The sequence below is a fragment of the Ixodes scapularis genome, unplaced genomic scaffold (genome assembly GCF_016920785.2).
Source record: "Ixodes scapularis isolate PalLabHiFi unplaced genomic scaffold, ASM1692078v2 PGA_scaffold3__209_contigs__length_174095766, whole genome shotgun sequence".
In the NCBI taxonomy this organism is placed as follows: Eukaryota; Metazoa; Arthropoda; class Arachnida; order Ixodida; family Ixodidae; genus Ixodes; species Ixodes scapularis.
In genome coordinates, this window is record NW_024609868.1 from 35,639,379 (window position 1) to 35,664,517 (window position 25,139).

Here is a 25,139-nt window from a genome sequence, read left to right on the forward strand (position 1 = left end):
CTACCATGCAAAAGTAAACTGGATCTTGACCCAACCCTGCAGCCTTTACCCATTAGAAATGCGTCACGTGACTGTTTGTGCGCCGGTTTACCGATGGCAGGTCAGGTCGCCGCTCCGGCCCACAAGATATATGGTGCGGTTTAACAAAACAAAAGCCAACAGACTGGGCGAGGCTCATTTAAACAATGCAACGATAATATGAAGCGCTGAAAGGCATCGTACTAATGGCGCTTCGTAACAAAAAAAAAACAAAAAAAAAAAATTGGAGGAAGGAGAAAACAAAAAGTAATAAAAGAAATATTTTAAAGCCTCGATTGGTGTCAGCGCCCTCGTGCAAGGAAGTGAGAGTGGACAACTGCAAGGTGCACCAAAGCATCGAACGCCGTTCGCCTATTGGTCGAACAGCCAAGCCACGCCTCGTGGCGGTGCTGGCGGCGCCACTTCGGCGAGCGTCATCTATCGTCTCGATGGAGAAACTGGTGGTTTCTGGCGCGCGGTTTGGAGCTTGCTGGCAGCTGTGTCGAATCTCCAGTGTCTTCTGGCGGCCCCGGGTTCGCCCCGGCAGTCGGTGTCTTGGCTCCGAGTGCGGTCGGGGCTGTGTCGAGTTGGGTAACAATAAGGCGGTGGGGGGGCTACGACCGCGCGGCGACCGTTCTTTTGCTTGTTCGGACCCGTCGTCGCTGTGACTAGACCTGGAGCCAGAAAGTGAAATGATCGTGATCACGCACTTCGCCAAGCCCATGAGCCGAAAGAAAGGTTCGTTCAACTTGTTCACCCGTTCCCTAAACCGCCTGAGATCCCAAGCCTAAGAGCCTAAGACTTGGTATTTACATTTTTCTTAGGAATTATTCAGTGGATCGTTTCTTATCGGAAAGTCGTGAATTGTCTAAGCTTCGCTGATTGACGTTTGACTTGAGTCGGAAAGAATGAAACATACTCGGTATAATGAACGACGAACATCAATGAAAGATTTTAGTCGTCTTCTGTCAAGATATGTTCGTAATCCCTTATCCTGAGTTTTTTTTTTTTTTTTTTTTTTTCGCTTTAAGTTTATTTTGCCAACACGCTCCACAGTTAATTTGGTATAGTTTGCGTTTGGCCTGTTTGTATTTGTACAGTGCCCCCTTTTTTACCCCGTCTCGGAGTTTACCATCATGTTCAATATGCACCAGCTCGCCTGCACTTTTAAGCGTTTTTTTTTAAATATTTATTGTTGTTTGTTTCCTCCAGAGACATTATGCATGTAATACGCTGACATTTTTTTTAATTGTTTATGCTGAAAGTCCAAGACGTTAATTACTACCTGGATGCATAGCTGCCAAGGTTAGTGTCTTCGAAATCGGTCTGGATACGACTTATTGAATGCATAGGCGCTAAATCGCCCAGTTACGTTTAACACATCGTCATCGGTTATCGCTATCGGAGTGCGGAAAACAATTGACTGAAATTATATATTGATCAGATATGACATACGTGCCGTATCCTCTCCGGATGTCCCACGTGTCGCTATATGAACATGGTCCTACCCCCTCATCCACCCACCTCCTCTTTGTGTTTGTTTATTTTCTAGAATCTTTGATCTTTGCTGAACTTGTGCTGGATATCAGGCATTTTCACCTGACTATGTTGCGTCCGGGTTTCTATTCTACGCATCTTCGCGTGATACCGTAATTTTTAACGTTTCTTGTTTACTCCCTTCATTTGTTTCGTAGTGTTTCTTCTTTTTTTTTTTTTTTTATCGACTTTACGTTGAAGTTTTAGTCTCTATGCGAACCGAAAACAAGAAAACACTGGTTTATTGCGCACAACCGCTTTCAAGTTCAGCATTGCTGCTGCACGTGTTTACTCTTCTTCCAGTTTGGAAGGAGTATAATTTACAAAGCGTTTTTTATTGCCTGGACTGAAATCCGAAACCGTCTGCACGATATCACTTCTTATTTAATATTTCGTACGTTGACCCTCCAAACTCCCGTATCGTTATGTTTCCCTTGGGGAAAATGAGATAGGAACGAAAGAAACACGCAAAATACCTAGACGCGCTGAAGTCTTACACAAAACAACCCTGTCCTTGTGACTTATGCTAGTTTGTTTTGATTTCGAAAATATACTGTTGGTGTCTCTACATTTCACAGAATAAATCAATTCCATTTTGTAACTGGGTCACGAAACTTCTCAACGAATTGTTTAAGTTTAGATTTGACCATCTTTGTTTGCTCGGGCAAAACCTGAGCTAAGAGCCCGTGACGTCGACGCAACGTGTTATATTTACCCGATAAAATATGCACAAAACAGATGTCGCGAAATAATTTGATTTTTGTTCGTATTTCGTTCAGCTCTTTTTGTGGGTTGTATAATTATACACACTCGAAGATGTCTCGCCCATAATTATACACACTCGAAAATGTCTCGCCCATAATTATACACACTCGAAAACGTATCGCACATAACACATTTCAAAAATACATTAATAAAAAAAGAACGACTGATTGTCTATTAACATGACCATTTGCCTGCAAAAGCTGTGAGGACTGTACAGGAACATGTGCGCATGCCTCGTTCGACAAGCAGCGCCCTCACGTGACGTCTGATGCATGAGTCGATGCACACCATCAACTTTTACCAGAAAAAAAAAAGTTTTGTTTTTAAACAGTCGGGTTGAAACACGCGTGTAAAAAAAAAAAAGTTTACGCGAAAAAAATATATATTTGTAGAGCAATATTTGCGGCGCAATATTTATTTTAAATTCTGCGCGCGAAGTTTATGACGTCACGGAATGGTCATACACCCTCTCCACCTCAACGTGATGGCCAAGCCGATCCACCTCTCCTCCACGTGGCCGAAATGACGAGAGAGAAAACAAGTGGAAAGGAGGTGACTACCGACTAAATCGCTCTCGCGCCGTGAATATTGCTCTATTTTTTTTTTTCTCGTAAAATTAATTTTTTGACACTATGGTTTCCTCATCTTTATGCTGACGTTGACGAGCAATTTTAAAAGTGACATGACAGGTCCTTGGGGTATATTAGGTGCTTGTTCAGGGTGACCTCGAATTTCGCTAAAAACTGTGTAATCATGGAGTTGGTCAAAAATTAGCGATCACTAGGGAGCTGAAGGAACACCGTTCCCATGATTCCTTGAGTGCGGGCCGGGGCGCTTGGGAATACTGCAAATGGTCTATTGGACCCGAGCCCGATGCCGAGCGTCCGACGACACGTTGATTGGACCCGAGGCTCAGCCGAATGCTGACGCAGCACTTCTGTCCAATCTGTGTCTTCGCACTCGATTTCACCGTGATGAAATCCGAGCACACAGTCTTTTGATTATTTTGGGTGGTGTTAATTGGCTAAAAAAGGAATAAACCTTTTCCTTAAAATGTATATTATTAGGGCTGGGCGTCGATTAAAAGTTTTAACCCGATTAATCGCCACCCTTTAATCGATTAATTAATCGATTAATCGGTCTCGTTTATTTCATTGCAAAATATAAAAAAAAGTCTTTTTTTTTGCTGAATCTGTGATAAACGGTGCAATGTACAACTTAGATTATGAATTAATCTCGTTATGTAGTTAAGAAGAGTATCAGAGACCTTTCGCTAAATATTACTTTTGCCGCGTGAGGCAAAGATGTTCGTTGATGTTCTCTAGAAAGAGCGGCTTCCTTTCATTGTTCACAATAATCTCTACTGCGCTAAACAGACACTCGAACTACGTTGAAATGGCCGGGGACATGCGTAACCTCTGTACTATAATCGGATGCTATAAAAATATCGCCCCTGTACAGTTTACCTTGTTCTAAAATTTGACCTAAAGGTCACCCTTCGTACAGGCGTATTCGTCCACGTCTGCGTTATGGAAGTGTTTAATTTTGAGTTTTTTTTTTTTTTTTGTTCGTCTAAATTTTACCGATTAACCAGTTAAAAAATTTAATCGCGATTAAAGCATTAATCGATTAATCGGTAGGTTAATCGATCATTTGCCCAGCCCTAATATATATATATATATATATATATGAAAGAGACAGGGTATCTGGAGTGTCGTGAGTTGTCATATATCCCTCGAATTTCTCAAATTAGGCCCGATTTCGTTGTTTCTCTCTTGGAACAATCTCCTTTGTTGTCATGCTCAAAATTTTCAGGTATGTAGCACCCAACATATGTGTTTTGAATGTTTTGATACAAATAGGCGAGGAAAATTCACAGCGTTCGCTAACTTGCTATTTTACAGTATGCAACATCGAAATAAAGCGGGGAAAAAGATGCCTAATATTGTTCATAACCATGGCAAAAAAGAAAAAAAAAAGCTGAATATTTTTGTTTACGATCTCGCCAGACATTTGTTGTGGTTTTTCTTTTTGTCGCGGCAGGAGCAGTGCCCACACGTCCACAAAGGACAAATTGTATGTTTGAACGAGATCCAGTTGATATCACCGCGAGAAAACGTGAGTTCAAGGTGAAACCTCCGCCGTATTCAGACGACCTAGCGCGCGTTTTCTCCTGGATGGAGCGGGTGGTTTGTTTTACGAGGTTTTATTTTTTGTTGTGTCTGCCTTAACCAAAACGCCAACAAGCTACAGCAGAAAGTAGTCTAGCAAAATTTTTTGTCCATTTTTTTTAAAGTCTTTCTTCAGTGTTCCTTGTTCGCGTTTGTATACGACACGCGGAAGAGCAGACGGCGAGCAAAGCCGCTTTATCGTGTGCAAACGCCGTTTTCTTCGAGACTCCGTGGCTTCTTGACTGTTATATTTTGCTTCACCATGTAGATTTCTATCCTCTGTTACTTCGTTGCTATACCTCCTCTCTGGATGCACGCCTATCAAACCCTTTCTTTGCCCTGGTGTCAGTTGATGTTCTGGGCGAACGAAAGTATATGGTACGCGGTTGGCTGTTCTCTTTGTCCTTACTACAACATGGCGGCCATCTCCAAATCTGCAAAGGCTGGCTCTCTACGATTCTCGCACGATTGCGGTACTGTCGCCTCTCTCTACCGGGATGCATACAACGAGGGCATCGGGGTGGGGGAGGCCAACCGACATCACATCCGAACAACGAGCTTTACCGTTTTCTTTTTGTTTTCTGGTTCTGTCTCTGCGTTTTCAGGGCCGTGCCCGCTGCTTCGCCTCTATTTCGAGCGATCCTCATCCTCTTTCGTTCTTTTTTTTTTTCTCTCTCTTCTCCCACACCTTTCTTCTTTTGCTTTCGAAAGAGACGACAGCAGTCGGCTTGCTTGCTTGCTTGCTTGCTTGCCTGACTGGCCTGACCCCCAAAACTCGTTGTGAGCGGTAAAAACCCGACGGCGGAGTAAAGAAAGAACCAGTGAAAGTGGACCGAAAGAGCAACAAGACAGAAAGAGAGAGCAAGTGCGAGAGTTTTGCATTATGCCTCATTGTTTCTTCGGCGGTACCAACATCACGCTGCGCGCGGCACTCCTCGAAAAGGTGGTGGTGGTAGATGGTGGCGAAGGGACCCAGGGGGAGTCCCTTTGAGGCTCAAAGGATTAAGAAAGTTGGTGCCTTCCTTTATCAATCGTTGCATCGATGGTTCTTTACTTTAGTTCTTACCGCAAGCATCGCTGGTTATGGCGGGGACAAGTCCACTGCTTCCTATCCTAGTGTGTTTCGAAGTGCATGATTTATTTTCCACTGCTTCTGCAGATGACAGGGCAACAGCCGACATGGGCCCGGCCCGGTGATCAGTCAATCTGGCATGCGCCCCTAAAGAGGGGAGCACGTTTCTGGCGGTTGTTGTGGTGTCGCAGAGGTTACTCGACACCTGGTCGTTTTGGCCTCGAGCAACCTGGGGTTCGGAAATACCCGAGCTTTTTTGTCGGATCTTTCCAGGCTAAGTATTGCCTCATGGTAAAAACAGTATTTGTTGTCCTCGCCCTTGTCGAAGATAGACCAGGGAATGGTACGAACCATAAAAGGTGTTTCTGTGACACCTTTTAGGTGTTACTTGCAAAAGGAAACACATAAAATGAGATTAACAGACCGTTTTTTTTTTCGTTTGTCCAAACTAGGGGAACTTGTACACTCGTGCCGAATACGTTATGCACATGCACTTCTTACTGAGAGTAGAGCGCGTGCTCATCTTTGATAGGAGCTCAACATAAGGGAACGCAGGGGCGCCTTAGTTTTAAATTCATTGCGGCTCCCGAACGCGAATCTTCAAGCTTTAATTGTTGTCTTTTGTTACTGCAAGTAATCTTTTTGTCCTCCAGATCACTATGACGAAAAAAATAGTGAAACTCGTCCAAGTTCAACTGCAACCCATAAAGTGTGCAAATCTGCTGATGCTGTAAGAAAGTAAAAATAATTTCTCGCCTTTGTCACTCGGGGAAACAATCATGCATTATGCTAGTTTTCTTTTTCACCTTCTGCACCCTAAAGGTGATTTATCTGATTTCATACGCGTTAAACGATTATTCTTGACAGCCGACAGCTATGTCAAAGAGTTATCTCCAGGACTAACCCTGATATTAGTAATGAAGAAACGTTTATTGTGTTCCGCTACGTTTTATAATAGGAAGGGGAACTGCGACACCGTGCATAAGCGGCAAGAAGGTTTGTCTCATTTTAGCTACTAATGATTTCGCAAGTTCGCGAAACATGAACGGGCCATGCCTATGTAAATTTAATCCCCTTATCTCTGCTTCACATTTCAGCCGCTATGCCGCGGAAGTGTCCGCTTCTCACTCGGATAGGTGGCAGCTCTCCGTTTCTCTTCTTCACACCTCTGCCTAAAGGTGGCGTCGCCTCCTTTGGAGTTCGAAAGAGAGGCTACGTATTTTACCTTATGTACTCTGTGCTGCTGTGATTGAATACAGCCTGGCAACGCTGGTCGGGTGTAGAAATGCTTCAGTCAAGGCTGCATCCCCACTCCCAGAGCTAGGGAGGAGGAAAGCACATCGTCACGTCGTCACCGCCTTGACACTTTTGCATTGCGGAATGTCCGACTTTCGCCCGATGTCTCAAGTTCCTTTTATTCTCGGAAAATATAGTTTTGAGTTTTCGTTCTTTTGCGTCTGCGTCTCACAAACGCCACCACAAAGGATGTAGGTCTAGAAAAACAGCAGCAAGTATGAACAAAAGGGGCGCCAAGAGCCCGTTACGCCTATTTGCGCAAGTTGACACAAAACTTTCCTTTGTGTCCAACTGCGCTCAGCCTGGCTGGCCTCGAGTAATCTTTTCGTGTGCCAGAAATCTTCGACGCAAGGAACGCCCGCTACTGGGCGATGCCTGTACATTCCTTTGTTTATGGTGTGGAAGGGAGTAACGACGATGGGACTTCATAAAAGAAATGAATATCGCTTTGCAGACACGTGCAAATGCCGTTCAATGTCTGTACAACCGGTGCCCCAGCACCGCGAAGACGCTCGTATTTTGCTCGCTTGATTGGAGGTTTTTGGCACGTCGCCGATGAGCGAGAGAGCTGCGTGTAGGAGGTAGCGCATATACTTTCCGAGTAATGGTGACTCGTTACATAATGTTGGTCGGGCGACTCACGATTTCACGCCCCGTCCGCAACGACATCTTACTAGGTTAATTTTTTTTTCGGGCGACGTTGCTGTACGGTCTAGTTGTAAAAATCTCTTTTTTTTTTTTTTTTTTTTTTTTTTTTTTTTTTTTTTTTTTTTTTTTTTTTTGTGTGTGTGGGGGGGGGGGGGGGGGGGGGGTATGTAGCCACGTCTGGTTCAGCGACCGGAAGTATTATCTTTCCACGGGATTGCGTTCTTTGTAAAGATGTTGCAATCTTTGCAAGTCGAACTAAGATCTCGCTTTACAATGCCACGTTAAATATTTTGTTTGTTTTATTTCCGGCCGATGATATATAATATAATAATATAATCGTTTTTCACTCCAAAGGAGTGTAAAGAGCAGGGAAAAAAGCTGCAGTTGCAGCTTGACAGGCCCCTGCCCCCCAGCACTTGACTTTCAAGCTTTGAATAAAACAGGCACTTGACGATCGTAGGCTATGGTGACTTTATTAATTTACCCCAGGAGGTAAAAATTGGTCCAAGTAGATCGAACGTACGTCTACTTACCGTTAGCTGCTGTTACTTTTTAATATAATATTTTCATATTTAGCTTATTATTAGGGTAACAAGAGGGGGAAAAAAAATGAAAGGGGACGAAGTAAGGCAACGCTTTCGTCTAAGTCTCCAAGTTCCTCAGCACGGTATATTTGAAGACATTGTTGAAAGTTCTCCATTTGCTTTTCTCTCTCTCACTCAACTGAGCCTTTTGCGCTGACTGGTATTCTAGTGCCTTTGTTTGGATGAAGCTGTCGTGCGTATTTCACAAAATCTTCCGGCACTGGCATGTTTTTGTTAGCAAGTTTTATCGCCAGGAAATTCTTCTGTTTGTCCAAGACTCTTACGCTTTCATGCGTTTCGTCTTTTTCTGTTCATATCATAGGTTCATATCCCCGGGTTAGCCCTTTTCGATTTCCGCCCTTTGCCGAGATGCCATTTGACGTGGGGTCTTCCCAAGCGAGATCGGAAACGTTGCCAAATTCGCGATCCTGCTCACGAAATCCTCTTTCCCGACTTTCGTAACCACTTTTAACACTGGAGTTAAATCACCTGACCACCCGATCGAACGCGTTCGTTTATTGCCCGAGCTCCCGTTTGGCGATCACGTGATTCAAACTCTTCAGACGGGTTGCAAAGTAGCCTCTGACGTCAGATATTAGCAGGTTGACGACATTGCGTGGTTTCGAGAGCCGATTAAACGAACGCACTCACTCTTGGCTACTTTTAACGCTGCTGCGAGTAGCTGGCGTCGAGAAGTAGCGCGCCACTTTCTCCGTCTTAGATACAATAGTAAGGGTGCAGGCGAGCTGGTGGATGTTAACCATGTTGAATATACCTGAGACTGGGGTAGAAAAACATAAAAGTCGAAGAAACAGAACGGGACAGGACGACGTCTCAAACTCAGCTAACAGGTTTATTCAGTCCTCCTCCTTATATAGTCCACAAACAGCCCACCACCAACACAAAGGAGCAACTCTAACCAGTTCAACCGCCAAACCCTCCAGACAGTCACTACCAACACAAAGGGACAACCTCTAAACAGTCCAAACGCCAAACCCTGTAATTCCAAACTAGCGCTACGGACGGCCTTCATGCCGATTCACAAAGATAACTCATATACAGATAAAGATACAGATAAAGATCCGTCTTCATCGCGCAACCAACGCAACTGTTCACGCCTTCTTGAGGCGTCGACACTCGCGAACTGATGCACTCGTTGCACTACAGACACAGAGTCGCCAGGGTGGTACGCGGGAGGTCGGCGGGAGTAGGTGGGAGTAATCTTGCTCTCCTCGCCACCGCGCGCCTCCTCTGAACTTGATCTTGAAAGGAATAGAAAGCAAAAGTAGTTCCGTGGGCGGGAAGCGATGTCGGCGAGTCGTCGTGTTCGGCTGACGCTGGCGGCAGACGACGCGACGACGCCTCGCAATGGCTCGGGCGATGCTTCGTTAGGAAAGCCACAAACACAACGTGAGTATTTATTCGCCTCACCTTATCTCCGAGAACGAAATTACTTTGCCGGGAACAGCCCTTGTCCCTGCCTACATTCTCGAGTGCTCGGTTCTTTGGCCATATCTGTCCGGCGGCGTGGGATAGCGTGCGGATCGTGCGGATGAATCACGAAAGAGAGCAGTGCGCGCGCGGTTCGTCTGCTGTGCGTTGTGGTCGTCTGCGTCTTATCGCCTCAGATGGAATGCGCCCACTGTCTAACGTTCGCCCGCACCTTTCTGTTTTCGCGATTGCGCCATTTGCGTCGCTTTGTCCCCGCGAACATGTGATGAAGCTGGGAATAGGACGGGGGCTCGGAATAAAACTTCGTTGATTAATTTTTTTTCGGTTGTGAGGGTGTCGTAGGAATAAGAGGGTCAAGTGCGTTTTAAGAGGAGAAACCACGTTTCACACCCAACATAAGTTATTGACAGAGCGAGAACAACGGGGCGTGTCTTTTCGAACGCCTGACCTCCAGCACGCGCTCCATGCCTTCGACCGTGCTTTGGCTTCCACCGTGCTTTGGTGCGCTCCAGGTGCACGAGACGTCGAAGCGTTGCCGAAGGCAGGAAGCTCACGCTGGAAACGGGGCAACCGGAGCTCCTCCCTGTCGTTCTCACCATGTCAGTGGCTAGTGAGCACTGACCAGGTATGATGGATTCGTCGGGCGTTATTGCGTTTATGTGTTATGTTATTGCGTTTATGTGTTATATACTGAAAGGACGACTCATTAATTAAAATGTCATTTGATAATTTGACACTTTCCTTCTCATCAAGCTTGCTCCGCAGATTTTCAATTTTTTGAATTATTATTCGCTGTCGTAATAATTTAAATCAGTGATTCTCAACCATTGATGTGTCGCAGACCCCTTGTGGATCGGCAGAGATAATGGAGGACCCCCTCTGTGGTGAAGGAAAGGGAAATGTATGGAATTATTATAATTAGTTAATAAGTGGATATATAACTTAGGGCTAGAGGGAAGTGACTTGTCTCGTTGACATACACACTAGAAAACTCGCCCGAAAATTGGAACGTTTCTTCTTAATCTGGAACAATACAACTTTCCTTGTCAATGAGGCAAAGCTTCGCGGACCCCTAGAATGCCTTTGCGGACCCCCACCTGAGAACCACTGATGTAAATAATAATAATGTTGGTAATTATTATAATGATTACAAAGGGCTGTGCACGGCATTAAAAGCTGTTAACCAATTAATCATTGTTATTTTTTATTAATCACTTGATTAATTAAATTAGTATTGTGGAGGTCGTCAGAATTGTTAAAGTATTGCGAAATCAGCCATTACATGTTTGCGGAACACAGTTGCTGATATTCATCTAGGCTTTGCGGTACAGGAAAAATTAGTTTGTCATTTAATTTTATTTGTTGGTTTGTTTGGCACACATACAAATGCCATGGCTGATAGCAGAGGTAGAGGAGGGGACAAATAAATCTACTCATTTTTATTGATGTAAAGTCACAAACACCTAAGTACGATTTACAAAGTAATTGAAAAGTGTGAGATGGGGTGATTTACATAAGAGTTTTGACTTAAATAGGAGAGAGAAGTTACTAGTTTTGAACGTGCTTTTAAAACACGTTTTCAGAGGAGCAGAAGGGTTCACAATGACTGAATTCTTATGTTGAGTTTGATGACAACAAATGATGCTCGTGACACTTTTTTTGCAGATTAATCAATTATGGAATCGGTCTGCGATTAACTCTTTCCTGACCGTGCCCATAGGCCATCGATCACCGGTGGTCGATGGTTTCCAAGCGCCGTCAAGAAATTAAATTTAGTGTGGAGAATCGTTTCACAATTTCATGGATATCCGAAGAACTAGTTTCGGTGTAAACATAGGTTTCAGCTCTATCACAAGCTGGTGGGCTATCGAAAATAGTCCTGAGAATGGTGGTTGCACTTGTCTGACATGGCTAACTGCTTGCACCACTTTTTAACAATAATGTATTCTTAACATATTTCAACTGTATTGTGGCATATATTTTAGACTTTAAGAGCTCTGGGGACACTTTTAATGATGTTATAGGCGTCGTTTAACAGATGGACGTTTTATGTTCCCAACAAGGCGAACAGAAATGCTAAGCATGAAGGTACTGCAATCAAGGCTATGACAAAACCAATGTAAAACACAAAGAAAGCACTCTGCTGGAATGTGAGGTTTCCTATCTGTGCTTCACCAATAGAAGCATTCCTTCGTTTAAAGATACACGTGTTACGGAGGCTAACTCACTGACAAGCCAAAAATAGACATCAGTAAGAGCGCACTAGCTTTCAGAAGTAATAGCCGTAGGTGTGGGGCACATTTTGTATATTCAGACTTTTTCTTTTGTCCTTTAATTTGACTTAGCTGTAAAGCTATGTCACATACATCATATTTTCAAGAAATTAAATATTAATCTTTTTTTCACATCATACCAACCTCTTGTTTCTATTAGAAAAACAACCATTTAGCCACTTTTTGATGTGTCATATTGCTCCATATGCAGATTAGTTGAGAAAATAAAACTGTTTGCATGGATTTTTTGAACATTGCAGTTTTTCCTGTGGTCAGGAAGCAGTTTGTTTTTATTGATTAGTCGATAGGTTAGTAAATTTTTTTAACGTAGTGATCTTTTTCTTTTTCGTTTCCTTCCATTCTCAATCACGTCGGTTCCATATCTGGTATGCGGGCCGAAAAAAATAATAAGACATTTCAACCTTGAAAATGCGAGAAAATATAGGCGAGGCAAAACAAGATGTGTGACAATCACGCATGTTTTGTGAACACCTCCCAGTGGCGTGGACAGATAAAAGCAGTGTTTTAACGCACACCACAAGTGACGACATTCAAGACGGCTGCGCCCTTGTGGAAAAGGTGTATAGCCCGGTTCTTTCGCTTTTTTGTATAGAGCCCCATTGAATTGAGAATGACTTAAATTCAGGAAATAGCAGGGGCAAATCTAAGGGGGGCGGGGTGGCGGGGGCGGTTGCCTCCTCCAAACAAAGTCGATCCTCGACCCCCCCCTCCCCTCTTCTCGGAAGGCAATTTGACATGGGTGATGGGTGAACCACCCGGTGCACACGAAAGAATGGGAGAATAGTATCTTTGCAAATACCCCCTCCCCCCAAAAACGGAGTTCTGGATCCGCTACTGGAAATGGTGGCAGGGTACAAAATTGTTGAGGCTTTACCGCCATGGCCTTTGTCGACCTGGCCCATCATTTTCACTGTGGGTGTCCGCAGAACTCTCAAATCGGATTGTATTCTTGTTTGTTTTTATTTTACCTCCAAGGCACGAGAGAGAATTCAAAACAACATTGGAAACGACTTATACAGGGAACTGGTTCTAATTGCATATCTAACAACTTATGTACATACATTAACAGACATACAGTGAAACCTCCTAAATCTAAAATTTGTCTATCTAACTCAGCCATGTGGCTCGAGGATTTTAATACGGCCAGGGCCATGGCCATACCTCCTAGCTCTGGGAATTTCTGCATTTCGAATGCAAGTCCAGCTAGGGTAAAATGAAATGAATCTGAATCGGACAGATAAAGGGGGGTCCGCAGAATGTACAGCGTTGTTCCTGGGTGCTCGTTTACGAGCTTTTCTGAGCTCGAGAGTCGCACCGAATTCCGATAGGATGTCGAAATTTGAATTGGCATATAATTATATGCCAAATCAAATCCTTCCCGTTAACTTTAACATGAATGGAATATTCATGTTGCACGTTTTTTAACATATTTTTATAGAATTTCAGCCCTAGACAGATTTCGCTTTGAAAGGAAACTTCATGCAATCGACAAAGATGGCTTTGTCATCTTTTCATTCCTCATGTGCCTGCAGGGGTGAAGATGCTGCAGCAGATCCTGCGGGATATGTACATCGAGCCCCAGCTGCTGGCGGAGCTGGACGAGGAGCAACGGCACATCCTCTTCTGCAAGATGCGGGAAGAGCAGGTGCGACGCTGGGAGCAGAGAGAGAAAGACACCAATGGCCTCGCAAACAAGGCCACCCTGTCCAAGAAGCCTGGTGAGCCAGCCAAGCCACTGTAGTGGACGCGTCGGTCTCGAGAGAATTGGTTTGCACTGTATGCTGCTTTGTTTGGTAGTCGGGCAAGAAGTTGACTACTCCGGCCTTAGAGTGTATTGTCCAATTTCTTGGCTCATTTTCTAAACTATGCTGTTGTCAGGATGTTCGGCACTATGTCCATTCAATGACTCATTTGTATGCCTCTAATATAGAAGAGAGGTTTAAATTGTATAAATACCACAAGTTGGGATAGAGCCCGTGAAACGAGAAGAGCTCACGTTCGACGTGAAGTTGTTACCTCTTTGCCCGGCTGTACTCGCTGCTGTGTCCTAAAATGTTTGGCCCAAGTGGGTGGCAATGAAACTGAACAAAGTGACATGTAAAGGTACAGTAAGTAATGAAATCAAGATGGTGGGCATTGGTAGACCCTTGCAACAAAAACAAGAAAAAAAAGAGCACCGGCACATGAACATGAACCAACAGCTATGGCCAAGAGCTTGTTTAAAAATAAAAACTATATGCTATGTATTATGAACAATTGTGTATCAAAGTGTTTGTATTAAAAAGACATAGGGAGGAACAGGGTGCATCACAGTTTGCTAAAAATTAGTTGATAGCTTTTCAAGGTTTTCTTGTTTTCAGAAATAAGAGACGACTTCGGATCTACTGGTGTGGCGAAATTAGTTCAGGCTCATCTGCGGCATTTACTTATGCCTTAAAATTTGGGGTTCATCACTGTCCAAAATGACTAAAAAGAAAAAAACAACAAAACAATGTTTGCTGGCGCAAGTTTTTTTTGTGGCGACCAGTTCATTGAGAGCAAAACTTTTTTGGAAAGAAACAGTTGTGTCTTTTTGCCATTTTGTCTTTACTGCACACTCCCTCATTGTGCGCGTACCTAAACTATGATATCATTGATGCAACTTTAGACTGGGAAGACTCAAGGAGTGCTTTGTAAGCACAAGTTTCTCAAATGCTAGAGCGGAAACGACGACGGCAAAGCAAGCATTGTCGAAAGCTTACAAAAAGAACAATAAACAACTAAAATCTTGTGGTTACCCGTGCCCAGCTAGTGAGTGTCGATATCTGCGTAGATATGCGACATTAGGTCTGCGCAGTATTTTTGGCGGTAAACCTTCGACACGTTAATGACGGAGTCGTCTCGCCGGTTCTGTCACAGGCTGCAAGCGCGTGGACTTTCTTCTGGGTGATGACGGCGAACCCTGGACATGGGTGATGGGGGAGCACCCTGAGGATCCGAGCATCGAGGAGATCGTGGAGAGGGAAACAAAAGACCGCGCACGACGGCTTGCCGCCAACGAGGCGCTCCAACTCAGGTGATCACCCTTGCCCGCATTGTTCTTCTTGCCCATGGAGGCAGGAAGCTTCCGGAGGCGACATGAGGCCACCAGAGGTTAAGCCAGAAGTGTGAAGGGACAAGCCCCCAACTATGACCCAAACCAAGAGACGCTATTGGATGAAAAGGAGAGCTGACTTGGTCGGCCTTGAGGGTGACCAAAACAGCTGTTGGCGCCAAGTCAGCTCTCCTTTTTGTCCAATGGCGTCTCTCGGTTTTGTTCATCGTTGGGGCGTGTCCCTCCACGTTTCTGGCTTCACCTCTCGTGGCCTCGTGTCACCTCCAGAAGCTTCCTATCTCCATGTTCTTGCCAATCTCTTATTTATTTCCTGGTGCAGGAAGTCTGCGACTAGAAACACACAATCCAAAAAAGAAATGTGTAGGGCTTGTGGCGGTATTGCTTTAACCTCTTGACTACCGAGTTTGTTCTCCCACATGCCCAATGCAATTTTTGGTCTTGGTAACACCTTAGCATGCTTTTTGAAGGATGTTTACTCATTGAAGGCATACTATTTTGTGGGTAAAGAGTTCATTTGACTCTGCACGCCTCCCCAACCTACGATGTATTTCTTGTATATTGTACTTTTCCCGACACCATACTATACAATGATACACTGATCTCGCACCCCGGGGGTCGCTCTTTCGAGTGGCCTTACTCGGCCTTTGTTTTTTGGAGCTGTAACTTTCTCGTTTTCCCAGTCGTCGAATACAGAGTTTGTTAATAATTTCTGGGTCTCGGCATTCAAAGCGTGAGGTTGAACAATGTAGGTTCGCCATTCTTTAGCAATGAAGAAACACACCAAAAACAAAAGTTGCGTGAAAAAAAAATTACCTACCACTAAAAAGCGACCCCATAATACAGTCGACTCTCATTAATTCAAACTCTCTTAATTCAAACTTGCGGATAATTCAAACTAACATGCAGGTCCCATCCTATGCCTCTCTATGGGAGGGAACTCCTGGTAATTCAAACTTTCCTTTATTCAAACAAATTTTCGGTCCCCCTCGAGTTTGAATTAACGAGATTCGACTGTATAAACCATTGTTTTTGTTACTTAATCACACTTGCTGTTACATGTTAAAAAAAAAAAGAAAGAGGTTTGCAACACTCTGTAACGCCGAATTAGAGTGCAGCTCTTGAGCAGGACGGGGCAAGGCTACTGAGGGGAAGGTATACCCTCCTCCCTCCTCCTCACCTGCTCATCCTCTCTGCTACTTCTCCCCTCCTCTCTGCTCTTCCTCCTCCTCCTTTACCTCCTCCTCCCCTTATTCTTCAAGGCCCTCCTCTCATCCTCCTCCCCCTACATCCTTGCCTTCTCCTCCTTCCTCCTCCTCCCCACCTTCTCCCTCCTCCACCTCCCCCTACCCTCCCCCTCCCCCTCGTCGTCCTCCTCCTGCCCGTGCGGTGCATCATGGGGAATGTCCCATAATACACCGCACGGGACCCTCGTAACGTCGCTCGTGACGTCACGAGGGTCTCGCGCGGTGCATTATGGGACATTTTCCATAATGCACCGCGCGGTTACACGGACGTCAACGCCGCTCAAGCCGGAAACAAGCACATAAAAACTGCGCTAAAAAAAAAAAAAATTACAGTTTAGTTGGGAGGGGCAGGGAGCACACCGAAATTGAAACCTTACTTAGCGTGCCCAAGTATGCTTGGGCGTGGCACTCGAAGGCTTAACAGAAGCAATAAACAAAAGTCTGCGGGCTCTCGTAAGTAAATTCAAATTAGTGAATTAATTTTTATAAAACGGGTATTTCTCGATGTCTGTCTTTGTGTACATCCAGCACATTATTATGGTGGAATGTAAAGTGAAAATTAGAAGCGGTAGCTAAATGTGGATGAAAGTGCTGTAGACATAAGATGTGAAGTTGCTTGAGCGTCCTTCGTCTTCTTGCCCATAGCTCAGAAGAGCCAACCTTCTCATTACTGGGGTGTACATTAGTGTGAATCCTGCAGTATTAAGGTGTAAGTTACTGTAGGAATAATTTCTAGCACACCCAATATAGTAGATTTTTTTTAAGCCCTCTTTTGATATGGGCAACTTTTTCGCGGAGTAGAACTTTGCAGTTTGTTTTATTTGAGGAGTTACGTATCTTGTTTCCGATTCTGTGGAAGTGGGTGCCTTGTCCCACAGAGCTGTGCTCGAAAAAGTTTTGCTGCGTAAGCATTACCTGCAGCAGATTGCATAATTGTAATAAAATATTTCTTAGTCACCGAGCCATGCTCGACTCACAACGTGTAGAGCCATACAAAATGTTCCAAAAGCAAGCGAGACGTTGAGCATTTAGACAATGTCGGATCGCTCTTCCTTCATGAACGGATGCCCTGTTCTGTTGTAGACGAGAAATTCGGATGGTGCAATATGACTGCAAATGTGGGGACTTCAACATGTATTTTGCACTAGCTATTACACTAATGCCTGCTGGGTGGTGCTCATCCAGGTCAACTTGAGTAAGGGCAGAGATTGAACCATGTCTCGGAAGAAAACACTGGTCGACTAAAACTGGGGCGTTTTGGCCGGTGGTTTACAGGAACCAGGAGGAGGCGGAGACTGAACCGGTGCCGGCCCTCCCTGCGACCACACCCCCGGCATCTCCACCCCGCCCCACAGCCCTGGAGATTGAGGTGGAAGGGGAAGTGGTGCAGCTGCGGCGCAAGAAGCCGCCCCTGGAGAAGTGCTTCTCCCTCGAGAAGGAGGTGGCGGCCCTGCTCCAGGGCTCCGTGGTGGGCTCCAAGGCCACCTCGCCTACTGTGGACCGTAACACCTGGCTCTCACAGAAGCAGCAGGAGATCAGGGTGAGCGGGGAGGGGCAAAGGCGGCTCTCGGAGGTGTCGTTGTTTGGCTTTCTTTCTTTTTGCCCGACCGTGAGCAGCACTCTGCCTATTTGGTCACCACCTGGGTTACACGCTGTGGGTGAAACTATACGCTGCTGATTTTTGTGCCGGCTGCCGTGACACTTTGTGTCTTAATACCTTTTATGTGTGCATATACACTTCGTGCAGGAACTAAAGGTGGCAATTCAAAAAACGCATGTAGCGGTGCTAACGGAGGAGCTGGCGTTCGACAGTGAGACCTGTTCAGCAACCTGCGGCTCTTTTTCGCGTGCGAAGCTGTAGCGGCGGAAGCGCACATGGATGGAACTTTGGCTTTTTGAGCTGATACGTTGAGGGTGACGTTGCACGAGGGCTGGGGCGGACCTACAAAGGACATCTAGCTGTTTGCCGCTTCTTATATATCCCAGAAAATAAATTTGACATCTTCTATCAATCGCACTGCTTGCTGGCTTTTGATGAAAAGCGTCAAAAGCCAGCATGCAGTAACATACGTTAGCGCCTACATATGCAGCGGCACTAACATATGTAGGTGCTACTGGTACAGAAACAAACTTGGAGTGCAAAGCGGCAGTGTAGAATATGTCAGCCGTGCCGACACAGTGGCAGACGTGATCGGGAGACCTAATTTCTCGCGTCGTACGGCAAGAGTCTATTGTTGTTGCTGTCCCACAAAACATTGGCGAGTTGAAAAACTAAACTTCGTCCCCTTGAGACATGACGCATGATTATTAGAGCATTTAACAAGGCAGCAGTTCATGGCTGTCAACCGTGCGCAACCGCACCGCTCCGACTTCAATGCATACCAATGTATGTGGCGTGGTTTTGTTTCACTGGGGTTCTCTCTGCCTATCTTCAGTAACGGCCGCGCGGCGGTACGCTGGTTGTGGCGCACGGAGTGTATAGTTTGACACCTTGCACATTCTGAGCTGCTTCTTTACTCAACATAGTTTTAGGCAACACACCCTACCCCGTACATCTGCAGTCGATGATTCGAATGGCGTGCCAACACTATCCAAATTTTCTTTCCCTTACCCACTCAACTTCTCTTATCCCTCTTTCTTCTGCCTGTGCGAGTCTTTATCCCGTTATGGGAGGATAATGTGCACGCACGGGCATTCCCGCTTCTTTATGTCTAGTCATTACAACATATTGGATGGACTGAAAACTTTGGACCCCTACTTCTCCCAACGTTTGCCGCTCGACGCTAATTGTAATCCTGGAACTGCAAATGAGAGTGAACTGGGCATCTAAACATTATGAGAGCGAAATTGTCTAGATTTTTAAACTTTGATAGCGTACACGTTGTCGCTTGTTAAATTACGAGGGCCAATATGCGCGCACCACAGAAGGGGTGAGGAGAAACAGAAAATGATCGGGAGGCTTGTAAAACTAAGCATTAAAAATTGAACACTAAATCAATAAAAAGTGCACACTAAAACATTGTTACTATATAAAACATTTAATTATGTGTTTGTTAACAGGGCATATAGGGTACCATTCCACAGAAACAAAAGAAAAGGCTCGTGATTTCGAAAGTTTACTTAATAACAGGTACGAATTGACAAAGTAGCGAGCAGATGTTCACGAGAACGATGAAGCCGCCACAGTGATGACTAACCTACCACGCTTAAATGTGCAGAACCGTGAGGAGAACCTGAAGCAGTTGATGGAGCAGCGGTCCAACGAAATTTACCAAGAGATCAAGGCCCAGCAACGCAAGAGCCTCGAGGCTGCAGAGCGAGAGAGCATGGTTCAGGAAGAACTCTGGATGGAGCAAGGTGCGACAAGCCGCAGGCCTTTCGTCGGTGATTGTAAAACTTGCCTAGTTGTAGTGCGGTGACTTTGGTGATCAGCCAAAGGAGTCGTTCCAGAAAGCACAATTGAATAGACCATTCTGGAAATGAGCGGTGTCCCCCATCGCCTTTTTGACTGATTACGGAAATCTGATGTATGGTGCGTGTGAAAGAGTACCCGAATTGAAGGAGCGGTTCATAAAACACCCATGGCTCCCCACATTGCGTGGCGCAATATGGGATTGCCGAGAGGGCTTGCGGGATTTTCTAGAATGGTCAATTGGGATGCTATAGGTGTGATTGTGGTACACAATGATGCCATTCAAGCTTATTTCCTGCTAAATTTGTCTCATTTGATGTTTTAATGGGGTGCAAAATGGGTCTTTTTTGTGGGACCAGTTTCAAGCCGCACACTAACTTCCACCTCACCGTCGATGGCAATGTCTGTGCTAATGTCTGTGCCCTCTGTTTTGCAGAGAAGCGTGCCAAGGAGGTGGAGAAGCAGATACGCGAGATTGCGCGTCTCGCACGCGAAGAGCACCGCAGGGGCCTCCTTTATGGGACCAGCCCCGTGGTCACAGCCGAAGCGAAGTCGGAGGACGCTGTGCCCAGGTCTAATGTGCCCCCCAAGGTTGTCCCAGTGGTCCCCCAGGTGGACGTTTCTCTCAATGGCCACAACGAAACTGCGCCTCTGCCGTCCCATGCTACCTCCAGGTGAGCTCCCAATTTGGCCTCATCACCCGATTTGTATCTGTTGGGGAAAGAATTTGCATTTTTTTAATTTTCACGTTGTACGTCTCACCAAAGGGGGTTGAGAAACCACCTCATTCTTTTGAAATATTGTGATTCCATTGTGCAATAGCAAAACAAAGAACAGGAATAATTTGCCGTGGGGTGGCGGCCATGGGAACTGAGCCATAATGCACACCTGGGGTTGAAATCAAGAGTGTTAACTTAAGAAGCTGCAATTTTCCAGGAAGATGCTCTTTCTGTTTTTGTTGCGTCTTACTATTTCGGAGTACTTTGGCCACAGAAGGTAGTAAGTTCAAGAGTTTTTCTTTACTCGTGCGAGTTGCTGCTGGCAGCAGATTGGATGACTGTCTGATCCGCCACCAAAAGATATAAATGAAAATGGTTTGGAAAGTGGAGCACCATTTTTTGTCAGTTTGGAACCAACTCTCTAGGGCTCGTCTTGTATCTTAAGCAGCAAAATGCTCCTCGTGACTTGCATCTTGTGGAAATCATCATCAAGCACCTGCCCTTCTTTTATTGTAGTCTCCTTTTGCTGAAGCGCTGGCAGTCAATCTTTTGGCTCACGAAAAACAATGAGGTGGTTGCAGCTCTTTCGGTCGTAACGCACTGATGCTTTTATCCATCCCCAGAAGCAAAGATGCCAAATTATTCAACAAGGCGGACATCATGGAATGGTTCCTGAAGGAGGAGTATCCCAAAGGTGCAGTCATGGACCACAACTGCAACAACCCGGCTATATGGTTCCACGGTGAGCGAGGCATCTTCAACTTTTCTCGTTCGTTTGATGCCCAAGCCCCCCTGCACAATATTAGAAAAGATGACTGCTTTGAATTCTCCTAGCGCGGAACCTCAACAAACAAACCCGACTGCAAGACTATATACTTAACAACTATTTTGTTCTACGCCGTCGAGACTAGCATATACGGAGTGGAAGTTTGTCTGCTTCTTGCTCAATGGTTGCAATGTCAAAACGCCGAGCTCTTATTGGCTGATTGAAGAAAAATAGTGGGTAGACCTCAAGGCATTTAGCATTGAGGTCTACCCACTATCCTTTCATCAAAGCCAGTCGGAGCTCGGCATCTTTCTGATGTCACCGCAACTCCTGTACAAGAAGCAGATGACTTGCTCTCTGCATAGCTTCCACAGTGCAGCAGCCCTGCAATTTTGCAAGAGCATGTGGCTTTGTCTCGCGTTTCATTCAAAATAGCGAGCCGCTTTGACGGAGTTGGGGCATTGCAGGAGGTATGCTAGCCTTGACAACGTAGCACAAAATAAGTGACGTTGAGTATAGCTATATATAACTAAAAATGAAGGAAATGTTGGCCGTGTTGCATCTAGCTAAAATAAATCAACTTCCAATGGCTTGTTTCAACGTCAATTGAATAATTTTTACTCTACCGATGCATTAAAGTTAAAAATTAGTGCAGGAATGGCTGCATTCTAAGAGAGCTCTTTTTTTCATGTTACTCCCCCTCAAACTGACATGGTTTTTCACCATGAAAGCCTTGGACTGCTTTCTCATGAAGGCACTAGAGAGAAACGGGTGGTTCCCGTTTCGACCCATTCCCAAAACAACCTTCCCGTTTGTACCTTCCCGCTTCATCCTTTCCCATTTCGCCCTTTCCCGAAACAACCTTCCCGCTTCGGCCATCGTTCGGTTAGTTTGTATTGTTCGTTAACAGTTGTTTAGGTTCAAGTGTCCAGTGTCTGTTCTCCTTGCTCACATCACTTCTCCCCCTCCCGAAACAACCTCGGAGACATGGCACCGTAAGATAAACGCTGTGTCAGGGAGGGCTCACGCGAACATTTACAGCTTCACTGATCTGATCAAACGGGATGGGGCCTTGACAAGGATATCTCTGCAGCAGCTGGCAAATGGTGGTGCCGTGCGGGCCAGGTGATTGCCGCAAACTATCACAATTGGAGTGCCGCCTTTCTGTGGCGCGATTTTCCTTCTCGACTTCCTCAACCAAGGCGACAGCATTTTGTGGTTTATGATCTTTGGCTGTGTACGCGACGGTTTTGTGTTTGAACTTGTAAGAAAATGAAGTCGCAATCATATGCCCGTCAGCCTGTCTGATTTACCACTTTTAAAAAGTATTCCAATTACTATAAGGAAGTTTTAGAATAACGCACGTAAGCGCTTTGGGTAACCTAAAAGTAGCGTCGCGATATAAAAACTTAGGCAACACTAATTTTTGCTTACTCAAAGTGCTTGCCTGCGTTACTCTAAGACTTCGTTAGGTGCTTTCGTATACCGTGTTTCTCCTTTTGCTAAGCCCTCCGCCATGAAGAAGCCGCTACTGCGCCTGCATGCCGATGGCCTTGACTGTAGACTTCTAGGTATCGTAGCGGGTTGTGGAGGAGCGTCGCGTGACTTCGAAAACGGTCTACGAAAGCTCCCTGTTATTGTACAGAACACGAAACCGTTAGCGCAAACAAGTGATTGTTGGTTTTAGCTGTTTGTCTAAAGAAAAATCAGAAGACGGCCATCAATATTACTAGTGTGTTTGAAAGTGCTCATCTGGGCCACTAACCTAAGTGGTAAAATGTGGTACCTTCTAATACCATTTCGAAGTAAAATTCAAAAAATCGCCAAGATCGTGTTCGTGGTAACGTTGTCGCGCAGTGTACGTAGTCCATTTCGTAATTACACATTTTGGGGACCATCTTGAAAGAAACATTTTAAGTGGTTCAAGTAGAAATATATTTCCTTGAAGCTTGTCTGAAAGTATTGCATATTTTAATAATATGTTTACAAGCAAAAATATTTCACTACATAACTGAATTGCTCGCCTGCACCTTTGCATTAATTGCATTAACATGATTTCGGGACATATTCTTAAGCAGAAAAACTGTGCAAACCATGATTAGAACGATGGGTACTTTTCGCGAAGAGGTTGAGATGTGCGGGGCTTTATACCAACGGGTTCCAACGGGACGAATTCAAACGTAAAATGTCTTGGCTACGGGTTCAAATATAAAGGGCGTTTTCGGAACGGGTTGAAACGGGACAGGTTCAAACGGGAAGGTCGTTTCGGGAATGGGTCGAAACGGGACGGGTTCAAACGGGAAGGTCGTTTTGGGAATGGGTTAAAACAGGACGGGTTCAAACGGGAATGGGTTGTTTTGGGCTACACCCGAGAGAAACATGCCTCCAACCTCAACTGCTAACCAAAGTTTCCTTTTCTAAGTCGGCAACCATGTTGGCACAGTATCTTTCCGATTCAGCAGTCTGCTCTTGCTAAAGTGTCCAGCAGCGATGACAGATGGTTCTAATGCTTAATTAAATGCAAACATATAAAGTTGGCAACAGAATTTTGAGGAAGTAACTACAAATGAACTAAGTTACAAGTTAACTTATTCCATTACGACTGAACTTACAGCTAACTATACTTTTTATTTGGAGCCAGCTTTCTCTCCAATGAGCAAACAGCAAATCTCGAGTCCCGTGGTCCGCACTCTCCGCTTCCGCAGGGTTCATCACGAGGTCCGAGTCGGAGCAGCTGCTCCAGCGCCAGGCGGCCGGCTCGTTCCTGGTCCGCGTACACGAGCGCATCCGCGGCTATGTCATCTCGTACTGGGCGGGCGACCGCTGCAAGCACTACCTCATCGACGCCTCCCTGGGCCACTGCCAGTTCTTCGGCTCCAACCAGGTGGTCTTCCCCAAGCTCAGGGACCTCGTGCGACACCACACTGTGAGTCCCGGTTGGCTTTGCTGCATCTCATTAGTCGCTGACAACCTGAGGAAGGCAGGGCGTGGCTCAGCACGTTGTTGCCTCTTGCTTTGCGATCCGTCAGTTGGTGGTCTTATGGGCTAGTGCCACAATCTCACTGGCTGAGAAGAGACAAGACTCTTTATACTCGCCACACTTTGTTTGACCCTGTGACTAAGTCCGGGCGGAGCTGTAGGCTGCCTTACGAGCCTCGTGCAGGGGTGGACTTTCCAATAGACAGAGTAGACAGCTGTCTAGTGCGGCAGAATTTTGGGGGCGGCGAATTTGTAGCCACCCCCAAATTAATAGGCTCTTTTTTTTTTCTTCTTTTTTTCTTACATCTAGCTTCAAATTCAGCTATTTTGGGAATGCTAGCTCCAAATTTAGCTACTTCTGAAATTTTTAACTCCAAACTTAGTTACTTCCCGTGGTCACTGACCATGTTGAAGATTGCCTAGCGTGCCAAAATGCTAAGTTCGCCTCTGCTTGTGGTGTTGCCCGATGCACAGATCGGTGCCCTGTACACAACCTGGGAATGTCAACTTTGGAACCGCGCACTCAATCGGTGTGAAGTTTGCAGGTGGTGTTTGTGGCTATATAGAAGGAAGGCTTGCAAGGTTTCAGGCCTGTGGACCAATTTTGCGATATTACACCTCCAGAACGAAGTAAAGCATAGCTTGGCATGGAATCTGCTCAATTAACCTGTCGTTGAGAAACAGTTTTAATAACCACATATTATTCTGGTGGAATGCTCACTAGAATACCTGTTGCCGGCTACTATAAAAATTAATTTTAAGAAATATAAAATTTCCAGCTAAACAAAATAGAAAAATATTTTTTCTTCACATTCACTTTTTTTTGCAAAAAGTCTCGATAAAATCATACTGAAATGATAGATTTATTAGAGGGGTGCTCTGGCCATTTTTAAGCTACCCAAACAAATTGCATTTTCTGAATACCCGGACTTTAGTCTTCACGGTATGCAATTTATTTTCTCGAAATTCAAAATGGCAATTTAGAAAACCGTAAAATTAAATGAAGATGCTGCCAAAACCAACATTCAAATTTCCACACGCTGTTCAGTGGTGTGACGTCACAAATGGTACAGACTTTGAGGTCGTGCA

The 25,139-nt window shown here is 45.1% G+C and overlaps 1 protein-coding gene across 4 annotated transcripts in view; it reads left to right on the top strand.

Annotated features, from left to right (window-relative positions):
• LOC115315704 (SH2 domain-containing protein 4A) overlaps positions 1-25,139 on the top strand; it is a 131,365-nt gene that overhangs the window by 101,919 nt on the left and 4,307 nt on the right. For 2 of the 4 annotated variants that reach the window (XM_029974982.4, XM_029974980.4), the window contains 7 exons: positions 13,369-13,554; positions 14,735-14,891; positions 17,450-17,714; positions 19,393-19,531; positions 20,023-20,260; positions 20,929-21,047; positions 23,777-23,997. In XM_029974982.4, coding sequence (XP_029830842.3) covers positions 13,377-13,554; positions 14,735-14,891; positions 17,450-17,714; positions 19,393-19,531; positions 20,023-20,260; positions 20,929-21,047; positions 23,777-23,997 — 1,317 coding nt within the window. In that variant the 5' untranslated portion in view covers positions 13,369-13,376. Of the gene's footprint in view, positions 1-575; positions 757-9,194; positions 9,501-13,368; positions 13,555-14,734; positions 14,892-17,449; positions 17,715-19,392; positions 19,532-20,022; positions 20,261-20,928; positions 21,048-23,776; positions 23,998-25,139 lie in introns of those variants that run through there. The other 2 variants (XM_040503038.2, XM_029974981.4) reach the window with 2 other exon arrangements.